Source organism: Cervus elaphus, chromosome 13, assembly GCF_910594005.1.
Source record: "Cervus elaphus chromosome 13, mCerEla1.1, whole genome shotgun sequence".
NCBI lineage: Eukaryota > Metazoa > Chordata > Mammalia > Artiodactyla > Cervidae > Cervus > Cervus elaphus.
The window spans coordinates 34,961,789-34,983,289 of NC_057827.1; the positions used below are offsets into that span (position 1 = coordinate 34,961,789).

The 21,501-nt window shown below is 40.0% G+C and overlaps 1 protein-coding gene across 2 annotated transcripts in view; it reads right to left on the bottom strand.

The window, feature by feature from the left end:
- Positions 1-21,501, bottom strand: part of SCAPER (S-phase cyclin A associated protein in the ER) — a 400,216-nt gene that overhangs the window by 76,785 nt on the left and 301,930 nt on the right. For both annotated transcript variants that reach the window (XM_043921754.1, XM_043921755.1), the window contains exon 26: positions 378-610. In XM_043921754.1, coding sequence (XP_043777689.1) covers positions 378-610 — 233 coding nt within the window. The remainder of the gene's footprint in view (positions 1-377; positions 611-21,501) is intronic.

Genomic DNA, 21,501 nt, shown 5'->3' on the forward strand with positions numbered 1-21,501 from the left:
TAATGGGTGCTACAATTAATGATAGCTATTATGAGTAGTTAGAATCTGAACCAAATTTATAAACAGAGATGACCTGAGATACGGGAATTCTTACAAATTCTTTGAGTTGGAAAGAGTTGACAGCAAAAACAGTTACAAAAAGCTTGGAAACTACCTATTCTAATGTTGAATATTAAATATCAAGAATGACAGATAAGCTTTAACTATACTACTTTTCATTAATAGGATTTTCCTTCTCTCTACAAAATGTGGTATATTTTCTATCAGGAATTTGTGGATGGTATTAGAACACTTGCCATCACATGGGACCTGAGAATTAAAATTATTTTAAAATAATTTTTTTAAACAAACAAGTTTTAAGAAATCTAGAAATTTACCTGATGAGGTCCTGAACTCGACTGTTAAAAGCATCACCTTGTGAGTGTTTGCTTTTCATTTCCTGTGTTGATATTTTTGGTGTAGTTGGCTTTCTGTTTCCATCTGGTCGATTGGCAATCAGGCAGCCAAAAACCGCAGCACTGACTTTGAGAAGTCCAGTTGTCAAGCCTTCGAAAACTTGCTTATTTGTATTTCTTCCCAAAATAGCATTATTTTCATCTGGAACATAAACCTAGATGGAAAAAATACAGTATTGTATTTCAATAAAACCACCAAAAATAAACAGATGATACAGAAAATTTCTGGAATCATAAATAATTCTGAAATTCTAGAAATGCTATTTGAATGTTTGAGTGCTGGTTCTAAAGTCAGACTGTCAGTTCAAATCTCAATTTTGCCCCTAGTAGCTAGGCGTCCTTGGGCAGGTCGCTACTTCCAATTTTCAATTTTCTCATAAAACAGGGATAATGACATTACTGATAACATAGGGTTCTTATGAGGACTAAATGAGCTAATAACATAAAACACTTAGCTCATCCTAAGCATACAATAAGCACTCAATAAATATTACCTATTCAACTGAATAAAGTATTAAAAATTTGTATAAACTCAGAAAACAAACCACCTGGTTAACTGGTAGCACTGTTAATGGGAAGCACACTGACTGAAACCGCCCATCCTGGTCAGGCACCACAGTAACCACCTGTGTGCGTTATTTTACAACAGGAGGTCCTGGTAAGGAGCACGGAACTAACAAGCCAGCGCTAACCAGAAGAGTTCAGGAAACACCACGTGTCCAACCACCTCCCAGCATCCTTCTTGCTGGCATCCATCTTGGCTGAGCAATGCGTGTGTCACCAGGAAGGACTCTTGAGTCAGAATGACTGGCCAAAGACAACCCAGAGACTAATCCCATCCCCATAAAATCCGACACTGCGAGCCACGTGGCAGAGCTGTTCTCCTGGGTTCCCTGACCTTGCTGCTCTCCACCGGGGTGTCCCTTCCCAATAAAGTCTCTTGTTTTGTCAGCACATGTCTCCTCGGACAGTTCATTTCTGACTGTTAGACAAGAGCCCACTCTTGGGCCCTGGAAGGTGTCCCCCCCTCCCACAACAGCACTGTTTCTTGTCAAAGATTTTTAAAACATCTAATCTAAATTCCTCTATGAGGAAAAAATTTGCATTTCTTATTACAAAATGGTAAAATATAATAGTATTTCCCCTAATACACAGGATCATATTGAGCTGTTTACTTATAGTTTACAGGAAGTAATATGGCTTTTAAAAGTTGGACAAGGGGTCAGAACTTGGGCTTGGGTTCTAGCCCCAGCTATATGATCTCAGACATGTTCCTTAACCTTTCTGTGTCTCAGTTTCCTGAACTGTTCAATGAAGATAATCACAGTATCCAATGAATCAACATATGTAAAGCCTTAGCACAATGTCTGGCTCATAGGTAAGTCCCACAGAAGTGTCATCTGCTACATCCAAAAAGAAGGAGCAACTGCTACTCTTACTATGATTCCTACTATTACCAGGAGTAAGCACAACTGGGTATGAACAGCAGCTCTCACAGAGAAGGGGACTGGAAGCACAGTGGCTAGATATGTGATTACCAGACTGGGAACTCTGTGCCTTGGCGTGTGATATTGGCTACTTAAGGGTTCACTCTTCCCAGGAGCAGAGGCTCCTGAAGACCTTGCTACCAAGAAAGGGGCAGAGACAACAGGCCAGAGACGGGGAGAAAGAAAGTTTAAACGTGGGATCAGACAGCTTTGTGTTCAAGTTCCAGTTCCTCCTCTAGCAGGTCACATGACTTTAGGTAAATACTTCACATTTATAACTCAGCAAATCACCATAAAGGCACAACTTTCCTTTTCTTTTACAAACTACAGAAAGAATACAAGAAACACATTTCTGGGTTATGTCAGGGTTCTTCATACATCACAAATTTTCATATTCCTTTCATTTCAAAAACCTTGTACTGATACTAAACATGTCAAATAAAACACTATACACGTGCTATTAGCAATCTTTCCCTTTTCTAGAAGCATTTTTACCCAGTAATCAGATCTTTTAAAAATATAGTTGAGAATCATGAAGATATTTAAGACTTCCGAGATATCAAAATTAATGTCATTTATTTAATCACCTGCTCATCTAAAATTTGAATATCCAGTATGTCCATGGTCAAAGAAACAGAGATTCTCTGCTTACTGTAAGGTCATTTAGACTCTGTAGACTCTGATTTTACAAATAAGTGTAGCAAGCTGTGGTTTACTGGTTTATAGCTGAACAGAAAGGACAATATGAAAGAGAAGTGGTGGCCATTGTAGAGGTAGCAAAGTGAAAATGAAAGTCCCTCGGTCACGTCCGACTCTGCAAGTCCATGGACTATACAGTCCATGGAATTCTCCACACCAGAATACTGGAGGGGGTAGCCTTTCCCTTCTCCAGGGGATCTTTCCAACCCAGGGATAGACACAGCTCTCCTGCATTGCAGGTGGATTCTTCAGCAGCTGAGCCACAAGGGAGGCCCAAGAACACTGGAAATGGGTAGCCTATCCCTTCTCCAGTGGATCTTCCTGACACAGGAATCGAACCGGGGACTTCTGCATTGCAGGCAGATTCTTTACCAACTGTGCTATCAGGGAAGCAAAATATAACACTAATTCTTGAAGCACAAGAAAAAAAAACAGATATAAGAATACTAAAGGCTCTGCAATCTGAGACTCATTGCTTTTACTGGACTCATTTTTTTTTTGCACTGAAATTATTATTTACTACAAAACAGTATAACTGTTTATGCTCAAAATGACAACCTTCAGGTATTCAAAAAAAGGCTAAATTATGAGCCACAACTTATTTGGGTGGGTGCAGAGAAAAAAATGATGAAAACTAACATTTTTTAGGGTTTTCTTCTATGCCAAGTACTTAAGCATTTTCCTTATACCATCACATTTAATTTTTGCAGATTAACATCTCAAAGCTCAGAGATAGCAGTCAACACATCCAAGTTTCACAGCTATAGTTAAAGAGCTGGGATTGGAACCTTAGTTTGTTAGACTCTAAAGCCACATGCTTTCTCTCACCCCACACCGACTTCCCATTGGCCATCTCTTTTTCCGAGAATTCTGGAGAAACTGTCTCTAGTGGAAGGAGGTGAAAACTGATCATGGGTCAAACACTGCCTTTCTGATGTCTTTTCCATTAAAAGTTCTTAATTAATAAGAACTTTACTCGTGACCAAAGAGCATGAAAACATTTTATTTAAAGACTGCTGTAATAATTATGAATGCAATATACTAAGCCTCTTATTCAGAAACCATAAATGTGGTGCAAGGACCAAATGTAACTTCTTCATCAGTCCCCTAAAGTAAGTTCAATCAAGGTCAAGTAAATCAGATACATGTTTATACTATTTTTATCTTTTTTGTCCACAGCTGACAACTTCTGATTTTTCTATTCCATTGGGGATTTCTGCTTAATTTTAGAAACACCATTTTGCCAGTTTCTTATAAAGTAAACAGAAATGGAAAAACTTCTCTAGCAATCTGCCAATTATATGAAGAACTCTTGTGGCCTGCAGAAGCCAAGGAGCTCTCCTTCTGGTTAGGAGTCAAGCCTCCCTTGTTAGGCTAGTCATGGTGAACCCTGGGACCAGGGATCTGAGTCCAAAGGCTCTCATTGTACTGAACAGTCTTTTATTTTTCTCACCCTGATTTCTTATTTTCCAACAGTCTAAGCCCCTCACCTCATCAGGTTTCCCCCCCAAATCTGTTTTTCTCTCTAATTTCCTCATTTAACACTGATCCTTTCACTGTTGAGAATAGTTTTCTTTTGCTTGTAACCTTTGGTGAAGACTTTGTCTCATCAGGACATCATTTTACTCAAATGGTCACAGAAGTTTTCCCCATCCTTCTACATAGATTTTTCTTCTGCCGGTTTAAAATCACTTTACTGAAATGTTTTAATAGGAAACTGAAGTTTCACCTAAGAAAGAATTTCAAAACTGCCCAAATTAAGGTATGAAAGGGCTTATCTTCAGTTAGACAAAAAGTTCTTTCTAGTCTTCAAGAATGAGACTTGATAAAGAGAAACTTTAAGGAGAAGGTATCTACACTGTAAAGGATATTCTATCCAGAGCAGTACTCTGTACTGTTGTCTTTTGTCTAGCTGGGTATCACTGTTACTTGTCAGAGGTAAAGTAACTCATTAGCGGCCTGCTCTTCTGGGACACTTAGTAGATGAAATGCATATCTAGAGTTCTGATATATGCTTATATACACTAACACTTGAGTTTGAACTTCCTTCTAACACCGCTGCTGGGCCAAGGGCACACGGCAAGTTCAGGGGCCTGTCCTTTAGGAAAGGTGTTCTGGCAACATCCTCCCCTCCCCCTGCCCACTGTCTATTGCACACCTGGTTTACCTGAATCTGGAACACATTCCATCCTGGGGTGGGTGGTCTGTGGAGGGCAGGGGAAGGTTACCTTCCCAGCATGTAGCCGTGCGTGTGACTTTACCACCTGCTGTAATGTGCCAGGCTTGGCCTGGGAAAAATCAGAGCTATGTAGCTTTTGGCTCCTCTCAATCTGTCACTTCTGAGGCAGAAATCTAAAAGCCACAGTTTCTCTTCAATGGATGCAGGGTATTTCCTTTAGTATATTTCTTTAGGATACACTGGTGTGGTCATTATCTCACTCTCACAGTAGCAGCAAACTATAAGTTGATTTCATGTACATACACTTATTAAATTTCTCCTTCCTCTCAAAAAACATTTGGCCCTCTCAAAATCTGCCGGTATTTCATATAGTTTTAGATTTAGAAAGAAACTTAGAATCAGATTTTTTCATTTTATATTTGAGGAAATCATGGTCCAGGGGAGAAAGAGACTTGCCTGAAAAGAAAGAAACCATCAGGGCTGGAATAAGTACTGTTCTCTAAACCTACTCCAAGGAGAAACCCAATATCTATAGGGCCAAGCCCTGAAGCAAAGTGTTTTAGCAAAATTAAATTAAAAGTCACTATCACTTTTAAAAGATGAGTTCATATTCTTCCCCACCCCAATACCTCCTTACCATGTTTCAAAAACTTCCTACATTCTTTTTTGCAACCCAGAAAGATGCTTTTATTAGTAGTATAAATCTATCCCTCTGTAATATGATCCCATGAGAGACAAAATTAACTTGGTAATCAGTGGTAATACTATCCAACTAATTTTCAGTATTGTAAAGTTGGGTTTAAGTATTTTTAAGTTGTACAGTGTGTTCACAATGGTTGGAATATGAATTAAACTCACTAAGAACCAACAGGAGATTGTTTAGAAAGCGCCTACCAAGTCAGTGTCAGAGTATAAGAAAAAAAAAGGGCAAAAAAATGTGGAAGGGCTCCAGCATCAGACACAGGTTTCTACATTGTTGGCACCATTTTACTTCCTTAGACAAACTGTCTTCAGACATAGAACAGTCTTTGTACCACTGATATTTTATAAAACATCTACGCTCATGTTACATTATGACATGCTGTTATAAAAACAGAAGTTATGAAAGATATTTACCCTGATGATTTATTTGGTTTAAAAGCATGAAAAGAAATTACACAGTAATGGCTAATAGTTTTTCAACTTTATCTTTTTAAAATTCCACAAACAACATTAAGACAGTATTAGAGGATGTTGTATTTTATCCCAAATACATTTGTATTTTTAATACATTTATGCCTTTCAAACTGTTTATATATTTTATGCAGTCAAAATCCTACATAAAATAATTTTAGCAAACTCTATAGTGCATGCCTTAGTGGTCTTGATGGTTGGAAATTTCTTTGTTGAATCGTATCATTCTTCTGCTCAAAGAATCCCTGGCTTCTTATTTTCTGCAAAGTTAAAGTCCAAAAACGCATAACGGCCAAAGAGCCCCTTCTTGATATACTTCTTCAGCAATCTTTCTAAATTCATGTACTACCCTCTGCTGGCTCTTGCTCTGTTATCTCTTCTGCCTGAATACTCTTCTGCCAGGTATCCTCATGACTCATTCCCCCTCTTCTGCTAGTGCTCTATTCAAATGCCACCTTATCCAAAAGCCTTCCCAGACTACCTCTTTAAAAGTTTCAGCCTTCTCCTGCAAACCCAATTCCCTTTCCTGTTACTCAAGCTTTATTTTTCTCCCACTGCAATGGTCACCTTCTAAACTATTATGTATTGATATTTCCTCTCTCCCCAAGCTAGAATATAAGCTCCATGAGGGTGAGATTTTGTTTTGTTCACTGCTCTGTTCCTGGCACCTAAAACAACTTCCTGCCCTTCCCTGGTGGCTCAGATGGTAAAGTGTCTGCCTGCAATGCGGGAGACCTCGGTTTGATCCCTGGGTCAAGAAGATCCCCTGGAGGAGGGCATGGCAATCCACTCCAGTACTCTTGCCTGGAAAATTCCATGGACAGAGGAGCCTGGCAGGCTACAGTCCATGGGGTCGCAAAGAGTCAGACACGACTGAGCGACTTCACTTTCTTTCTGTTCCTGGCGCCTAAAACAACACTTGTTTTATGTCTGACTCTTTGTGACCCTATGGACTATAGCCCATCAGGCTCCTCTGTCCATGGGATTTTCCAGGCAAGAATACTGGAATGGGTTGTTATTTCCTTCTCCAGAGGATCTCTATCCAGGGATTGAACCTGTATCTCCTGCACTGGCAGGCGGATTCTTTACTCACTGAGTCACATGGGAAGCCCGCTGGCTATGTAGAAGGTGTTAGAAAAATAACTTGTTGAATGCACTTAGACACTGATTTTCAATTAAAAAGATATTATTATAACTTATTCACAAGTCAAAAATAAAACCAGCACTTAAAAAACAAAAATGTACAGTATGCAGTCACCCTGGATGAATCTGTGAAGTGAGTAGAAGGCAGAAAGGAATTTGCCTATTATCCCCTTCTCCATGCGGTCTTCTACTTCTTCTCCACCTCTTACTCCTGCTTCAGTTGCTGCACTCTCTGGGGTATGTCTTCTATTTCCCCCTCCTGCCAACATAAGTCGTGTGCCTCACTGCAGTCTCCAAATATCCTGTGCATGTTCTGCTTTGTTGTAGCACTAATACCAGTGCATTTTAAATGTCTCTTATCTGTCTTTTCTGGGCTTTCCTGGTGACTTAGCGCTTAAGAATTCACCTGCTAATGCAGGAGACCTGGGTTCGATCCCCTAGAGAAGAAAATGGCAACCCACTCCAGTATTTTTGCCTGGGAAATCCCATGGACAGAGGAGCCTGGTGGGCTACAGTCCATGGGTTGCAAAGAGTCGGACACGGCTTAGTAACTAACAACAGTAACAATCTGTCTTTTCTACTGGACTGTAAGCTATTTGTCTCTGCAATTAAGGTGCCTACTATCTACCTGGTGCTTTTAAATGTTTGTGAAATGAAAGAATGAGTAGGTTCTAGAAGCATTTACAAAGCAGTACTGATGTGTTGAGATTACTGTGTTGAGAGCTAGGCGGCTAGGGTCTCATTCTACTGTAGCCATTGTTACCAACATGACCTGTGTATGTCCAATCTTTATGCATAAAATAAGGGCATTTAGCTTTAAAATTTGCTGAGTCTGTTGGAAGTAAGATGATGAGAGGTACTTTAATTCATTAAATGTTTACAGCAACCCTCAAATATATCTGTTATTATCCTTATTGTACAAGTGAGAAAACAGAGGCTCAGAAAGGTAAAACAACTTGAACAAGCTTGTGAAGTCAGTAAGTGATAACACAGCTTCTTAAATTCAGAAGGCCTGATTTCATGTATAGTGATTTATCCCAACATCACTGTATCTCTCCTAGTAGGAGGATGGAGTGGTTAATCTCTGAGGGCTCTTTTTATTCTCAGAGTCTATGATTCTGTAGGTCTAATTTATGATCATGAAATTATTCAAATAAAGCCATCTATCTGGAATACACATAGTGGGTTTCCATGCCCTCCTCCAGGGCATCTTACAGACCCAGGGATCGAACCTGCAACTCTTATGTCTCCTACATTGGTAGGAGGGTTCTTTATCACTAGTGCCACCTGGGAAGCCCCCCTTACTCTATATATTCATTACCAAAAGCTACCAATTCTAAGGGCTTCCTCAGTGGCTCAGTGGTAAAGAATCTGCCTGCGATGCAGAAGATGCAAGAAACATGGGTTCGATCCCTGGGTTGGGAAGATCCTCTGGAGGAGGGCATGGCAATCTACTTCAGTATTGTTGCCTGGAGAATCCCATGGACAGAGGTGCCTGGTGGGCTACAGTCCATGGGGGTCGCAAAAGAGTCAGACACGACTGAAATAATTGAGCAGATGCTGCTGCTGCTGCTAAGTAGCTTCAGTCATGTCCGACTCTGTGTGACCCCATAAACGGTGGTCCACCAGGCTCCCCCATCCCTGGGATTCTCCAGGCAAGAACACTGGAGTGGGTTGCCATTTCCTTCTCCAACGCATGAAAATGAAAAGTGAAAGTGAAGTCGCTCAGTTGTGTCCGACTCTTAGCGACCCCATGGACTTCAGCCTACCAGGCTCCTCCGTCCATGGGATTTTCCAGGCAAGAGTACTGGAGTGGGGTGCCATTGCTTTCTTCGAACTGAGCAGATATACACACTCTAATTCTACATCCTGAATATTTCTTGACTCCATTTTGATGGCCATACTTATACTAGTCCAAGTTGCCATAATCTTTCTTACAGACTACTCTGATAATCTAACTGGTTTCTCTGCATTTGTATTTATTCCCTGAAAATCCATTTCTGATCATATCTGACATCCTTCCAGAGTGTACATTTATGACTAAAGTCAGAAACTTAACCGAACCTACGAAGTCCAGCTTTGGCCAAAATCTACCTCATTTGCCTAAATTGATTCCCTTCACTTCTTGCTCACGAGGACCTAGCCTCAATGGCCTTCCTTTGGTTCCCTGAATTCTGCAAGCTCTTTTCCACCTTAGGGCTCTCTCAGGGCTATTCTCTCTGCCTAGATTATCCTCTCACCTCCCTTTTTGCCTAGCTAACAGGCAAAAACTAAAACTTCAGGATTTTAATATAAATGTCACTTCTTCTGGGAGGCCTTTCTTGACCCTCCTAACTTGGTCAGTTCCCATTTATGCTTTTCTAGTAGTACCTTGTACACATTCTTTTAGCATGTGTCACAACAGTAATCACGTAATTAATCACATGAAGACTACTTCCCATACCTGGTAAAACAGAAGCTCTGTGAAGATTGGGACAAATGTGCTTCATACACTGTTCTACCCCTGTAACTAATGTTCAGTTCCTTGTATATGTACTTAACAAGTATTTTTAAAAGATCACAAAATTCTTTGAAAATGGTACTATTGTTTATCCCCATATAGGTGAGAAAATTGAGTTTTAGAGAAGTGAAGAAATTGGTTCAAAATTAGAAGTTAGCTAATTATGGAGTTAGAATTTGTATCCAGGTAGTCTGATTCCAGAGCCTGGGCTATATCACCTTCTAAGGTATATGAGACAATTATCAGGAGGTGTCTACTCTCTTAACCCATTTTTATGTCTTTTAAAAAGTTGTGGCAAAATACACATAACATAAAATTTACCCTCTTCACCATGTTTAAGTGCACAGTTCAGTGGTAATAAATACATTCACACTGCTGTGCAACTATCACCAACATCCATCCCCTTAAATCTTTTCCTCTTGTAAAACTGAAACTCTATACCCACGAAACAGTAACTCTCCATTTTCTTCTTCCCAGGGCCTCTGGGAACCAACATTCAACGTTCTTTATAATTTTGACTATGCTAAGTACTTCACATAAGTGGAATCACACAGTATTTTGTCTTTGTGTGACTGGCTTCTTTCACTTAGCACAATATCCTCAGAGTTCACGCATGCTGAAGTGCACGGCAGAATTTCCTTCTAAACTTTTGAAGGCTGAATAACACTTCCCTGTATGGATATACCACAACTTTATTTATCTGCTCATTGGTTGATGAGCATTTGGGTTTGTTTCCACATTTTATCTACTGTGAATAATGCTGCTATGAACATGGGTGTATAAGTACCTTTTGCAGATTCTGATTGCAAGTCTTTTCGGTATATACTCAGAAGTGAAATTACTGGACCATATGGTAATTTTATTTTTAATTTTTTCAAGAATTAGTTCCTTTAGACACTTTAAAGAAAACACCATTTTCTACAATGGTTGTAACCATTTTACATTCCCACCAGCAGTGCACAAGGGTTCCAATTTCTCCATATCCTCACCAAACCATTTTTTTAAAAAAATCTTTTGCCAGTGGGCATCCTTATGAATGAATGTGAGGTAGTATTTCATTTCCCTAATGATTAATGATGTTGAGTATCTTTTCATGTGCTTATTGGTCATTCACATATCTTCTTTGGAAAAATGTCCAAGTCTTTTGACAATATTTTAATTGGGCTTTATTTTGCTGCTGTTGTTACTGAGTTGTAGGAATTTCCTATATATTCTAGACATTAATACCTTATCAGATAAGTGATTTGCAAATATTTTCTTCTAGTCTGAAGGCTGCCTCTTTACTATATTCATAGTGTCTTTTGATGCACAAATTAAAAAAAATCATTCAGTCCAATATGTCTATTTTCTTTTGTTACTGTACCTTTTGTGTCATATACAGGAAATCACTGTCAAATCCAACATCATGAAACCCTTGCCCTATGTTTTTCCACAAGTTTTATTGTTTTACCTCTTATATTTAGTTCCTTGATTCATTTTGTCTTAGAATCCGTCTGACAAGGCAGGCGACATAGGAGATGCAGGTTTGATTTCCGAGTTAGGAAGATCCCCTGAAGAAGAAAATGGCAACCCACTCCAGTATTCTTGGCTGGAAAATCCCATGGACAGAGGTGCCTGGTGAGATGCAGTCCATGGGGTCGCGAGAGTCAGACATGACTGCAAACGCACACACGTGCACACCATAGGATTAAGGTAGCTTCGCAGTTACATTTGCTTGTTGACTCTGTACCCTGCCACTTTGTTGAATTCATTTACTAGTTCTAACAGTTTTTTCTTTTGTGTGGAATCTTGAAGGTTTTCTACATATAAGATCATATCAGGAAAAAACAATGATCATTTCTTCCTTTTCAATTTGCATGAGTTCTATTTCTGTTTCTTGCCTAACTCCTCTGGCTAGAACTTCAGTACTACGTTGAGTCGAAGCAGTGAGTATGGACACTGCCTGTTCTTGATCTTAGGGGGAAAGCTTTTAGTCTTTCACCACTGAGTATATTGTTTGCTATAGATTTTCATATATGAATTTTACTATGTGAAGACACTTTCCTTCTGTTTCTAGTTTATAGCGTGTTTTTTTTTTTTTTGACACAAAATGGTGCTGTATTTTGTCAAATGCTTTTCTGTAGCAATTGAGATTATCATGTATATTTCATTCTTTCATTCTGTTAACGTGGTGTAATACACTGATTCATTTCTGTATGTTGAACCAAGCTTGAAATCCAGGAATAAACTGCACCTGTTAGTGGTATATAATCCTCTTAATATGCTGCTGAATTTGGCTTGGTAGTATTTTCTTGAGGATTTTTACATCAATGTTCACAAGGGATACTGGTCTGTAGTTTTATTCTTTTGTAGTGTCCTGACTGGCTTTCATATCAAGGTATGCTGGCCTCATAGAATAAGTTAGGAAATGTTCCCTTCTCTTCATTTTTTTTTTTTTTTTTTGAGTTTGAGAAGTACAGATAGTAGTTCTTTAAATGTTTGCTAGAATTTGCCAGTGAAGCCATTAGGTACAGGGCTTTTCTTTGTTGTAAGAGTTTAAATTGCAGATTCCACCTCCTTAGTTATAGGTTATTCAGATTTTCTAGTTCTCTATGATTTAGTCTTGGTAGATTTTGTGCTTCTAGGAATTTGTCCATTTCATCGAGGTTATCCAAGTTTTTGGTGTACAACTGTTCACTGTACTTTCTTACAATCCTTTTCATTTCCATAGAATTGGTAGTAATGGCCTCACTTTCACTTCTGATTTTAGTAATTTCAGTCTTCTACTTCTCCTTAAAAAAAATTTGTCCACAGAACTAAAGGTTTAACTCTGTCAATCTTTTTGAAAAAAATCAACTTCTGGCTTCATTATTTTCTGTGTTGTCTTTCTATTCTTTCTTTAGCTTTTTTCTTCTCTAAGCTATATTATTTTCTTTGAGTTTAGTTTGTTGTTCTTTTTCTTTCTTTAAGTTATAAAGTATGTTGTTGATTTGAGATATTTCTTATTTTTTAATACAAGTCTTTACAGCTATAAAATGCCTCCTCAGCACCACTTCTGCTTGTTCCCTTAAGTTTGGTACTTTTTACAATTTAGCTATTATGAATGATGCTGCAGTGAATATGAGAGTGCAGATATCTCTTCGAGATGCTTATTTTAGTATCTGGATACATACCCAGAAGTGGGATTTCTAAATCATAAGAATTAAGTATTTTGAGGTCATTTAATTTCTAGTGGACGTTTAAAGGACTTTCTGGAATATAGCCTAGTAAATGGCAAGAGACCAACACAGCCTAAATAAAAGTCAAACAGAACAGAAAAAAGAGTATTTTATTTGCTGTGATGGAAGTGTCAGGAGTAAAAAGAGTAAGAGGTACAATGAGGAGAATAAATGTGCATCATAAACGGAATGTTGGGCTTATAATACCTGCATATCTAACTAGATGCTATGATGATTTGTAAGGCAGCACAGAGCAGCAAGGCAAGATGTTGAAAGAATGTTGGACTATGAAGCTCACAGAAATATGGCTGGGTGAATTGGCATGAGCTTTTTTAACTCTTTAATATAAAATGATTATAGATTAATTGGAAACTGAAAATAAAAGTATAGAGTAGTTCTATATACATGTCCCAGTTTCCTCCAATGAAAGTATTTTATCACTATTGTTTTTGCTCAGTCACTAAGTCATGTCTGACTCTTTTGACCCCATGGACAGTAACATGTCAGGCTTCTCTGTCCTTCACTATCTTGGGGAGTTTGCTCAAATTCATGTCCATTGAGTTGGTGATGCTATCTGACTATCTCATCCTCTGCCATCTCCTTCTCTTTTTGACTTTAATCTTTCCCAGCATCCGGGTTTTTTTCCAATGAGTTAGCTCTTCGCATCAGGTGGCCAAAGTATTGGAGCTTCAGTTTCAGCATCAGTCCTTCCAATGAACATACACGGTTGATTTCCTTTAGGATTCACTAGTTTGATCTCAGGAGTCTTTTCCAGCACCACAGTTCGAAAGCATCATTTCTGTGGTGCTCAGTCTTCTTTAAGATCCAACTCTCACATCCATACATGACTACTGGAAAAACCACAGCTTTGACTGTATGAACCTTTGTCGGCAGAGTGATGCTGCTTTTTAATATGCTGTCTAGGTTAGTCATAGCTTTTCTTCCAAGCAGCAAGTGTCTTTTAATTTTGTGGCTGCAGTCACTGTCCACACTGGAGCTCTCTCTTCTCATTCAGGTATATATTCTTCAGGCTCTTGGTTGGATGACTGATTTTTTAAACTATATCTTTGATATCTTGGGTATTACATTTTAAGGCTCTGGATCTTATTTAAATCGTGCATTTTAAAAGGCCTTTTCTGAGACTGTGTTGGTATGGGGTCGAGGGTACCACCTTGTTCCTCTCAGGTGGGGACAGAAGTGCAGGTTCCCTGGAGGGCCTTCGTTGCCACCCTTGGCGGAGAATGATGGCCCATGATTGCTGGGTGAGAACAGGAGTTCAGGCTCCTCACGTAGTTCTCCACTGATACCCCACTGGCTTGCTGGTTTGGGGAGGGAGAGGTAGATGTTACTGCTCCCCAAATGGCCTCCACAGGAGGGTTCCCACTGGAAGGTGTAAGGGTGGTGGGACTTGTTACTAGAGGAAGGTGGTAAGTCCTGGAATTCTATTTGGCCCTTTCTGATCCCACTCTGGTGAGAGGGAGAAGGAGGGAGTCTCACTGTTTCTGGGTGAGGTGAAAAATTCAAGCTCTCAGCATGGTCTGTACTGACCCTGGTGAGAGGCTGTGTGGTCTCTAAGTCATGTCCAACTCTTTGTGACCCCATGGACTGTAGCCTACCACACTTCTCTGTCCATGGGATTTCCCAGGCAAGAATACTGGAGTGTGTTGCCATTTCCTTTTCCATGAGATCTTTTTGACCCAGGGATTTAACCTGCATCTCCTGCTTGGCAGGTGGATTCTTTACCACTGAGGCACCTGGGAAGCTCCCTGGTGGGAAGAGAGGGGCTAATTACTGCTAGGTGATGATTAAAATCCCAGTTTTCTACTCAGCCTTCTCTGAAACCACCATGGCAGAAGCGTACAGCCTGAGTGCTTAACCCCTTCTTAAGGCCTCTGATTCTTCCAGAGAGTAATATCCACTGTCACTATGCAGGGATTTTTCTTACAGTGGTAACAGAAATAGTGAAAGAGCCAGTAGGGAGCATAATAGCAGTTAACATGAGCACCTAACAACGTGAGATACCGATGCTAATGACTTCACTCAGTTCATCACACTTATCCAAGCCAGGCTTCGGCAATGTGTGAACTGTGAACTTCCAGATGTTCAAGCTGGACTGAGAAAAGGCAGAGGAACCAGAGATCAAATTGCCAACATCTGCTGGATCATCGAAAAAGCAAGAGAGTTCCAGAAAAACATCTATTTCTGCTTTATTGACTATGCCAAAGCCTTTGACTGTATGGATCACAATAAACTGTGGAAAATTCTTCCAGAGATGGGAATACCAGACCACCTGACCTGCCTCTAGAGAAACCTGTATGCAGGTCAGGAAGCAACAGTTAGAACTGGACATGGAACAACAGACTGGTTCCAAATAGGAAAAGGAGTACGTCAAGGCTGTATGTTGTCACCCTGCTTATTTAACTTAGATGCAGAGTACATCATGAGAAATGTCAGGCTGGATGAAGCACAAACTGGAATCAAGATTGCTGGGAGAAATATCAATAACCTCAGATATGCAGATGACACCACCCTTATGGCAGAAAGTGAAGAACTAAAGAGCCTCTTGATGAAAGTGAAAGAGGAGAGTGAAAAAGTTGGCTTAAAGCTCAACATTCAGAAAACTAAGATCATGGCATCCAGTCCCATCACTTCATGGCAAATAGATGGGGAAACAGTGGAAAGAAACAGTGGCTGACTTTATTTTCTTGGGCTCCAAAATCACTGAAGATGGTGACTACAGCCATGAAATTAAAAGACGCTTACTCCTTGGAAGGAAAGTTATGACCAACCTAGACAGCATATTAAAAAGCAGAGACATTACTTTACCAACAAAGGTCTGTCTAGTCAAGGCTATGGTTTTTCCAGTAGTCATGTATGCATGTGAGAGTTGGATTATAAAGAAAGCTGAGCACCAAAGAATTGACGCTTTTGAACTGTGGTGTTGGAGAAGACTCTTGAGTTCCTTGGACTGCAAGGAGATACAACCAGTCCATCCTAAAGGACATCAGTCCTGGGCGTTTCATTGGAAGGACTGATGTTGAAGCTGAAACTCCAATACTTTGGCCACCTGATGTGAAGAGCTGACTCATTTGAAAAGACCCTGATGCTGTGAAAGATTGAGGGCAGGAGAAGAAGGGGACGACAGAGGATGAGATGGTTGGATGGCATCACCGACTCAATGGACATGAGTTTCGGTAGGCTCTGGGAGTTGGTGACGGACAGGGAGACCTAGCATTCTGCAGTTCATGGGGTCGCAAAGAGTCGGACAAGACTAAGTGACTGAACTGAACTGAACCCAGATGGTATCCCCACAGAGCAGCATTGCTACTCCTGTTTTCAGACAAGAAAGCTAGGGTTTAGAGAGATTGTATTATGGTAGAGTCAAGATTTCAATCCAGTCTCACTGCTAAGCCTGGGCCTTAAACTACTTTACAATACTGTAGTGAGGATTAATTAAGATGACATGTGAGAGTGTTTGAAAATTAGAAAGCACTAAACAAGTGTGAGGAAATTTTTATCACCACTTTTCAGAGTACTCTGACAAGTGATCACAATTAGATAAATGAAATTCAGGTTTCATCCAATGCTAATGAATCATTTAAACACTGTCTCCCATTGTAACAGCTACCCAAAAGACAATGTTTCATAGTCTGCAAAAGCTGCAAAGCTCCTCTTAATGAAAGTTTTAAAGGTAGAATTTTAGGGAAAAACATGTTCAGACTATTTTCCCATAGGTATTTTTACATTTTGCACATATAGAAATGGTAGCTGAGTTTGGGGTTAATCTCTTTAGACAGGTTTAAATAAAAGATGTGAGGAGAGATGTTACAGATAATCACTGAGCCATGTTACCCACTTTATAGGAAGGAGATTAAGTTCTGGAGGAATCCCTTAGGTTACAGAAATAGTTGTATGTAGATTATGAAGCAGACAAATTCATGTGAAAAAGGAAATGTCTGTCATTCACATTTCAACGACATTTGAAATGACATTATAATTCTCTAAAGCACATGAGCTTACCATACTTTCTTTCGTTCATTTATCAAACATTTTCCCAATACTACGTCCTAGAGCTCTGTGATAAGCTCAATGGATGAAAATAAAAGCAGTCTTGCTTTCAAAAGTTCATAGGTAAGTAAAGAATAATTAGAATTCCATGCAATAAGTACAACCCCAGAAGTAATCTCCGTGAGGACTGGCACAGAATACCAGGAGAAGGAGGTAACTCCTAAGCTGAGTCTCACCGAAGAGAAGAGTTTAGCGAGAAGAGCTTGGTGGGGTGGTGGCGGCGGGGGCAGTAGAATACACAAAAGAATGCGGCGTGGAAGAAGGCCTGGAAGGGTGCGGACCCTACAGAGCGGCAGGTTGCTGGGTGTAGCCAGGGCAGCAGGAAATAAGACTACAGGATCACATGCCTGGTGTGCTTCATTAAGGGTTTTGGCTCTTAACCTTGAAGGTGATGGGTGAGCCAAAGAAGGATTCATTTTAGACACAGGACTCTTGTCATAACGTGGTGTTATGGTAGAGATTAAAATTGAAGGCAGGGAAGAAGGCTACCGTATTGCTACAAATGAGAGATGATGGGGGCTACAGAATAATCTGATTAATTGCATATTTGGTGAATGGGGAGGAAGAAGAATAAAGGGGAAGTACGGTTTTAAAACATTCCCTAGGTTTTTGGTACAGATGGCAGTGTTATTTAGCAGGACGGTAAAGGGGGGAGGACAGGCCCAGTTTTTGGCATGCTAAATTTCAGGAGGGCTTCCCTGGTGGCTCAGAGGTAAAGAATCCACCTGCCAACACAGGAGACACAGGTTCGATCCCTGGGTTGGGAAGATCCTCTGGAGGAGGGCATGGCAACCCATTCCAGTATTCTTGTCTGGAGAATCCCGTGGACAGAGAAGCCTGGAGGGCTACAGTCCACAGGGTCCCAAAGAGTCAGACATGACTTAGCAACTAAACAATGATAGTAACACAATAAAGCTGATGATGCTGGCATTTTACAAATGATAGCTTAACATTTGGCAACTTGGTCAAAAACACATGCAGGGATAAAACAGAGAAAAATACAAAAGTGCCAGTCTCAGGATGGGTATTCTGATCCAACATAGAAGCCACATACTCCCAAGTTAATTATAGGCGACAACAGGTAGTTTTTGAGAATTATGTCATTTGTTTTTCTAAAAAATACCTATCAAACATATATCAAACCATATGTGAAATGCACAATTAAAATAAAGGTTTCAGTCTTATTCTTTCACAGCATTCATTTTGGAAACAAATCCCCACTGACATTTCTCACTGCACTCAGTAAACCTCAAAGGAAGGGACAATAAGTGTGATTTGACAAAAGTCTTCTAGACAATCTGATCTGCATGCCCACAACTTAGATGAGACTTCCTCCAGGAAGGCAAGTCATTTCATTTCAGTCAGTGCTTGTCAAAGTGCCTCAGGGTGCCCAACACAAGGTGTGGAGGCAAAAACAATGGGTACTAGGATAGCTCCTTCCACTAACTTTGTATGTGACCTTGCATGAGTTATTTAACCTTTTTAACTCTGTTCTCTCACCTGAAACTTGAAAGGGCTGGCTGTAGGAGAGAATCCTTAAAGATCTTTATAGTTTTTGATATTTTATGATTTGTTGGCAAGCAGGTCTAAGGATGGTGAATTGGACATTCTTTTCTCTATACCTGGTGATTTTCAAGAGCCCATTCACGTGCTCCTTCCAAGTCTCCTGCTCCACTCCCACTTGCCTAATTCCTACTTATGTTCAGCTTCCAACAATTCCTCAGTGAGGCCTTCTCCAACTTTCCTCTTAGGAAGGAATCTCTCCTTCCTCTGAACCCTCAGAATATCCAGTTCTTTGTTCTGTTCATGGCACTCTTTGCTTTGGCATTCATGTCTCATTTTACAAGACCAGAGGATGGCAAACTTTGTCTATAAAGGCCTATAGAGCAAATATTTTATGCTTTGCAGTCATACAGTATCCATCAAAATTACTCAACTCTACCATTGTAGGGAGAAAACAGTCATACGCAACAAATGAGTGTGGCTGTATTTCAATAAAACTTTATTTACAAACAGGTGATGGTTTGGCCTATAGGTCCTAGCTTGTTGACCTTTGCATTAAGACTATGATTTGTTGAAAGCAAGCTCCATACCATACTGTCTCTGATTTCCTGTGATGCCTAGTATAACATATTTTTGCCTAAAGAAGGCACACAAGTAAATGGAATAAATTACATATGCTTAAAACAGGAGAGACAATCAACAGCCATTCCCTCTATGCTATTCATATCAGCAACAAAAAAAGAGAAAATGGATATAAAAGCATATAAAGATGGTGTAGTCCTTAGCCCCGTACCTTTTTCACCCTTCAGTAATGTAATTAGTGTCTTTACACTGCTGCTTCTTAAACAGTACTTCTCCCCTTCCAAATCTAGGGCAAAAAGTTAAATTTCCCTCAGCTTACAGTGCCAAAAGCCAAAGACCTGTCTGTATGGAAACAAAGGCACGTTTCTCACAATTCTTGTTTTGAAACATGTCAGGCTGTTAGAAAAGCCAAAGAATATTAAACAATGAACTATACTCTTTACCTAGATTCATCAGCTGATAGCATTTTGCTACATATTCAAAAGCACATTTTAAAAATAAATTTTACTGTAAACTTCACTATTTTAAGTGTATCTTTAAAGTACGTTTTCACAGATGTATGTACCTGTGTAAGACCATCACGATAGAGAACATTTTCAACAGCCCCTGAAGTTCCCTTTGCTACTTTGAAGTCAATGTCCTTCAATACCTTCAGCATTCTAGGCAACTACTGATCTGTTTTGTGTGTCATGGATTATTCTGTATTTTCTACAACTTCAAATAAGTGGAATCATACAGTAGGTAGACTTTTGAATCTGGCTTTTTTTTTTTTGAATAGTTCATTCATGCTGTTCAGTGTATTATCAGTCCATTCCTTTTTATTGCTAGATATTGTATGGATATACCAAAATTTGTTGATCATTATCACCTGTTGGTGGATATGTGTGTTGTTTAAGGATTTTAGTTATTTATGAATAAAGTTGCTAATGTCATTCTTATACAAGCTGTTTTTGTGAAGAAATGTTTTCACTTTTCTTGGGTAAATAGCAAGGAGAGACATTGCTGGTATGTGGGGCTTCCAACGTGGTGCTAGTGGTAAAGAAACTGTCTGCCAATGAGGAGACATAAGAGACATGGGTTCAATCCCTGGGTTGGGAAGATCCCCTGAAGAAGGTCATGGCCACCCACTCCAGGATCCTTGGCCTGGAGAATCCTGTGGATAGAGAAGCCAGGCGGGCTACAGTCTGTAGGGTCATAAACAGTCAGACACGACTGAAGTGACTTAGCATGCACGCATAGGGCTAGTATATGTTTGTGAGAAACTGCTAAACTTCAACCACACTTTTAAAAGCAACAGGATTTGTTCAATTATATTGTCAAGATTCAAGAGAAAGCAAGTTATCATTCAAGAAACAAAACTACATACTGAAGTGTGGTCAACTTTAAGACTCTCATTTGCTGCAGTCAGAGGTGTTAATGAGACCTAATATTACTACTTTTTTCTCTCTGAACAGACTGCTTTCACAGGTGAGAAAGAATGAAGCAAAAGCAGAGGCCCAACATAAAGAATGCTTTTAGTCTATTCCAGCGTCTCATAAAACCCCGAGAGGACTGGGCAAGGGCAGAGAAACAGGAACTCAGCTGTGTGTATGGCCATTTTCACATCTAGCATTCCTGCTCTCTTTCACTTACTAGAAGAGCCAGAAGGCCTTCTGCTTGATGCCCTACTGTGTCTGAGGACAAACATGAAGATGGAGGGATGTAAGCTTCAAGAAGACAGGAAGAGAGACTGAATCATTATAGGGTGCTGAGAAAGGCCCAAACAGTTTCTCTGTATTCACTCTTCTATTTATAATTTCTGCTCACCTCCTACACCTGGCCCACTAGCTGTCTCTTTTTCCCTCCATTCTATATCCCCTACCCTAGATCTCCTATTTCTGTTTCCTTCTCTTCTTGGGTCCCACTTGCCGTCCTTTTAGATTCTTCCATTTTCTCTCTCCTTTCTGCTTCCTGAGTACGGGTACAAATGTGCATGTGTACGGGTCTCACCTCCGCTAGGTTTATTTCAGGCTTCTCTTCCTCCTCACAAACAAAAACTACCAAGACTGTATCTGGACTTGATGTTCTTGCTTAGTCACTAAGTCCTGCCCAGCTCTTCTGTGACGCCATGGACTATATAGCCTGCCAGGCTCCTCTGTCCATGGGATTTCCCAGGCAAAAATACTGGAGAAGGTTGCCATTTCCTTCTCCAGGGGATCCTCCCAACCCAGGGATCAAATCCATGTCTCCTGCGTTGGCAGGCAGATTCTTTACCACTGAGCCACCTGGGAAGCCCATCTAAACTTGATAGATGTAAATCTCTGTGCTTTTCATCTGCAGTAGTTTTCTCCCTGCAGCTAGAACATTCTATTATAGGACACCTACAATACTACAGGTTCCAGTCTGAGCACTGAGATCACCCATTTTCCTGAATCTTTATGTCAGATGACGACACAGTGTGTTCAAGTTGGCACGAAGTGTACAGTGAATAGCTGTCACCCTGTTTAAGGAATTTTCAAAACACAAGTCAAACAGA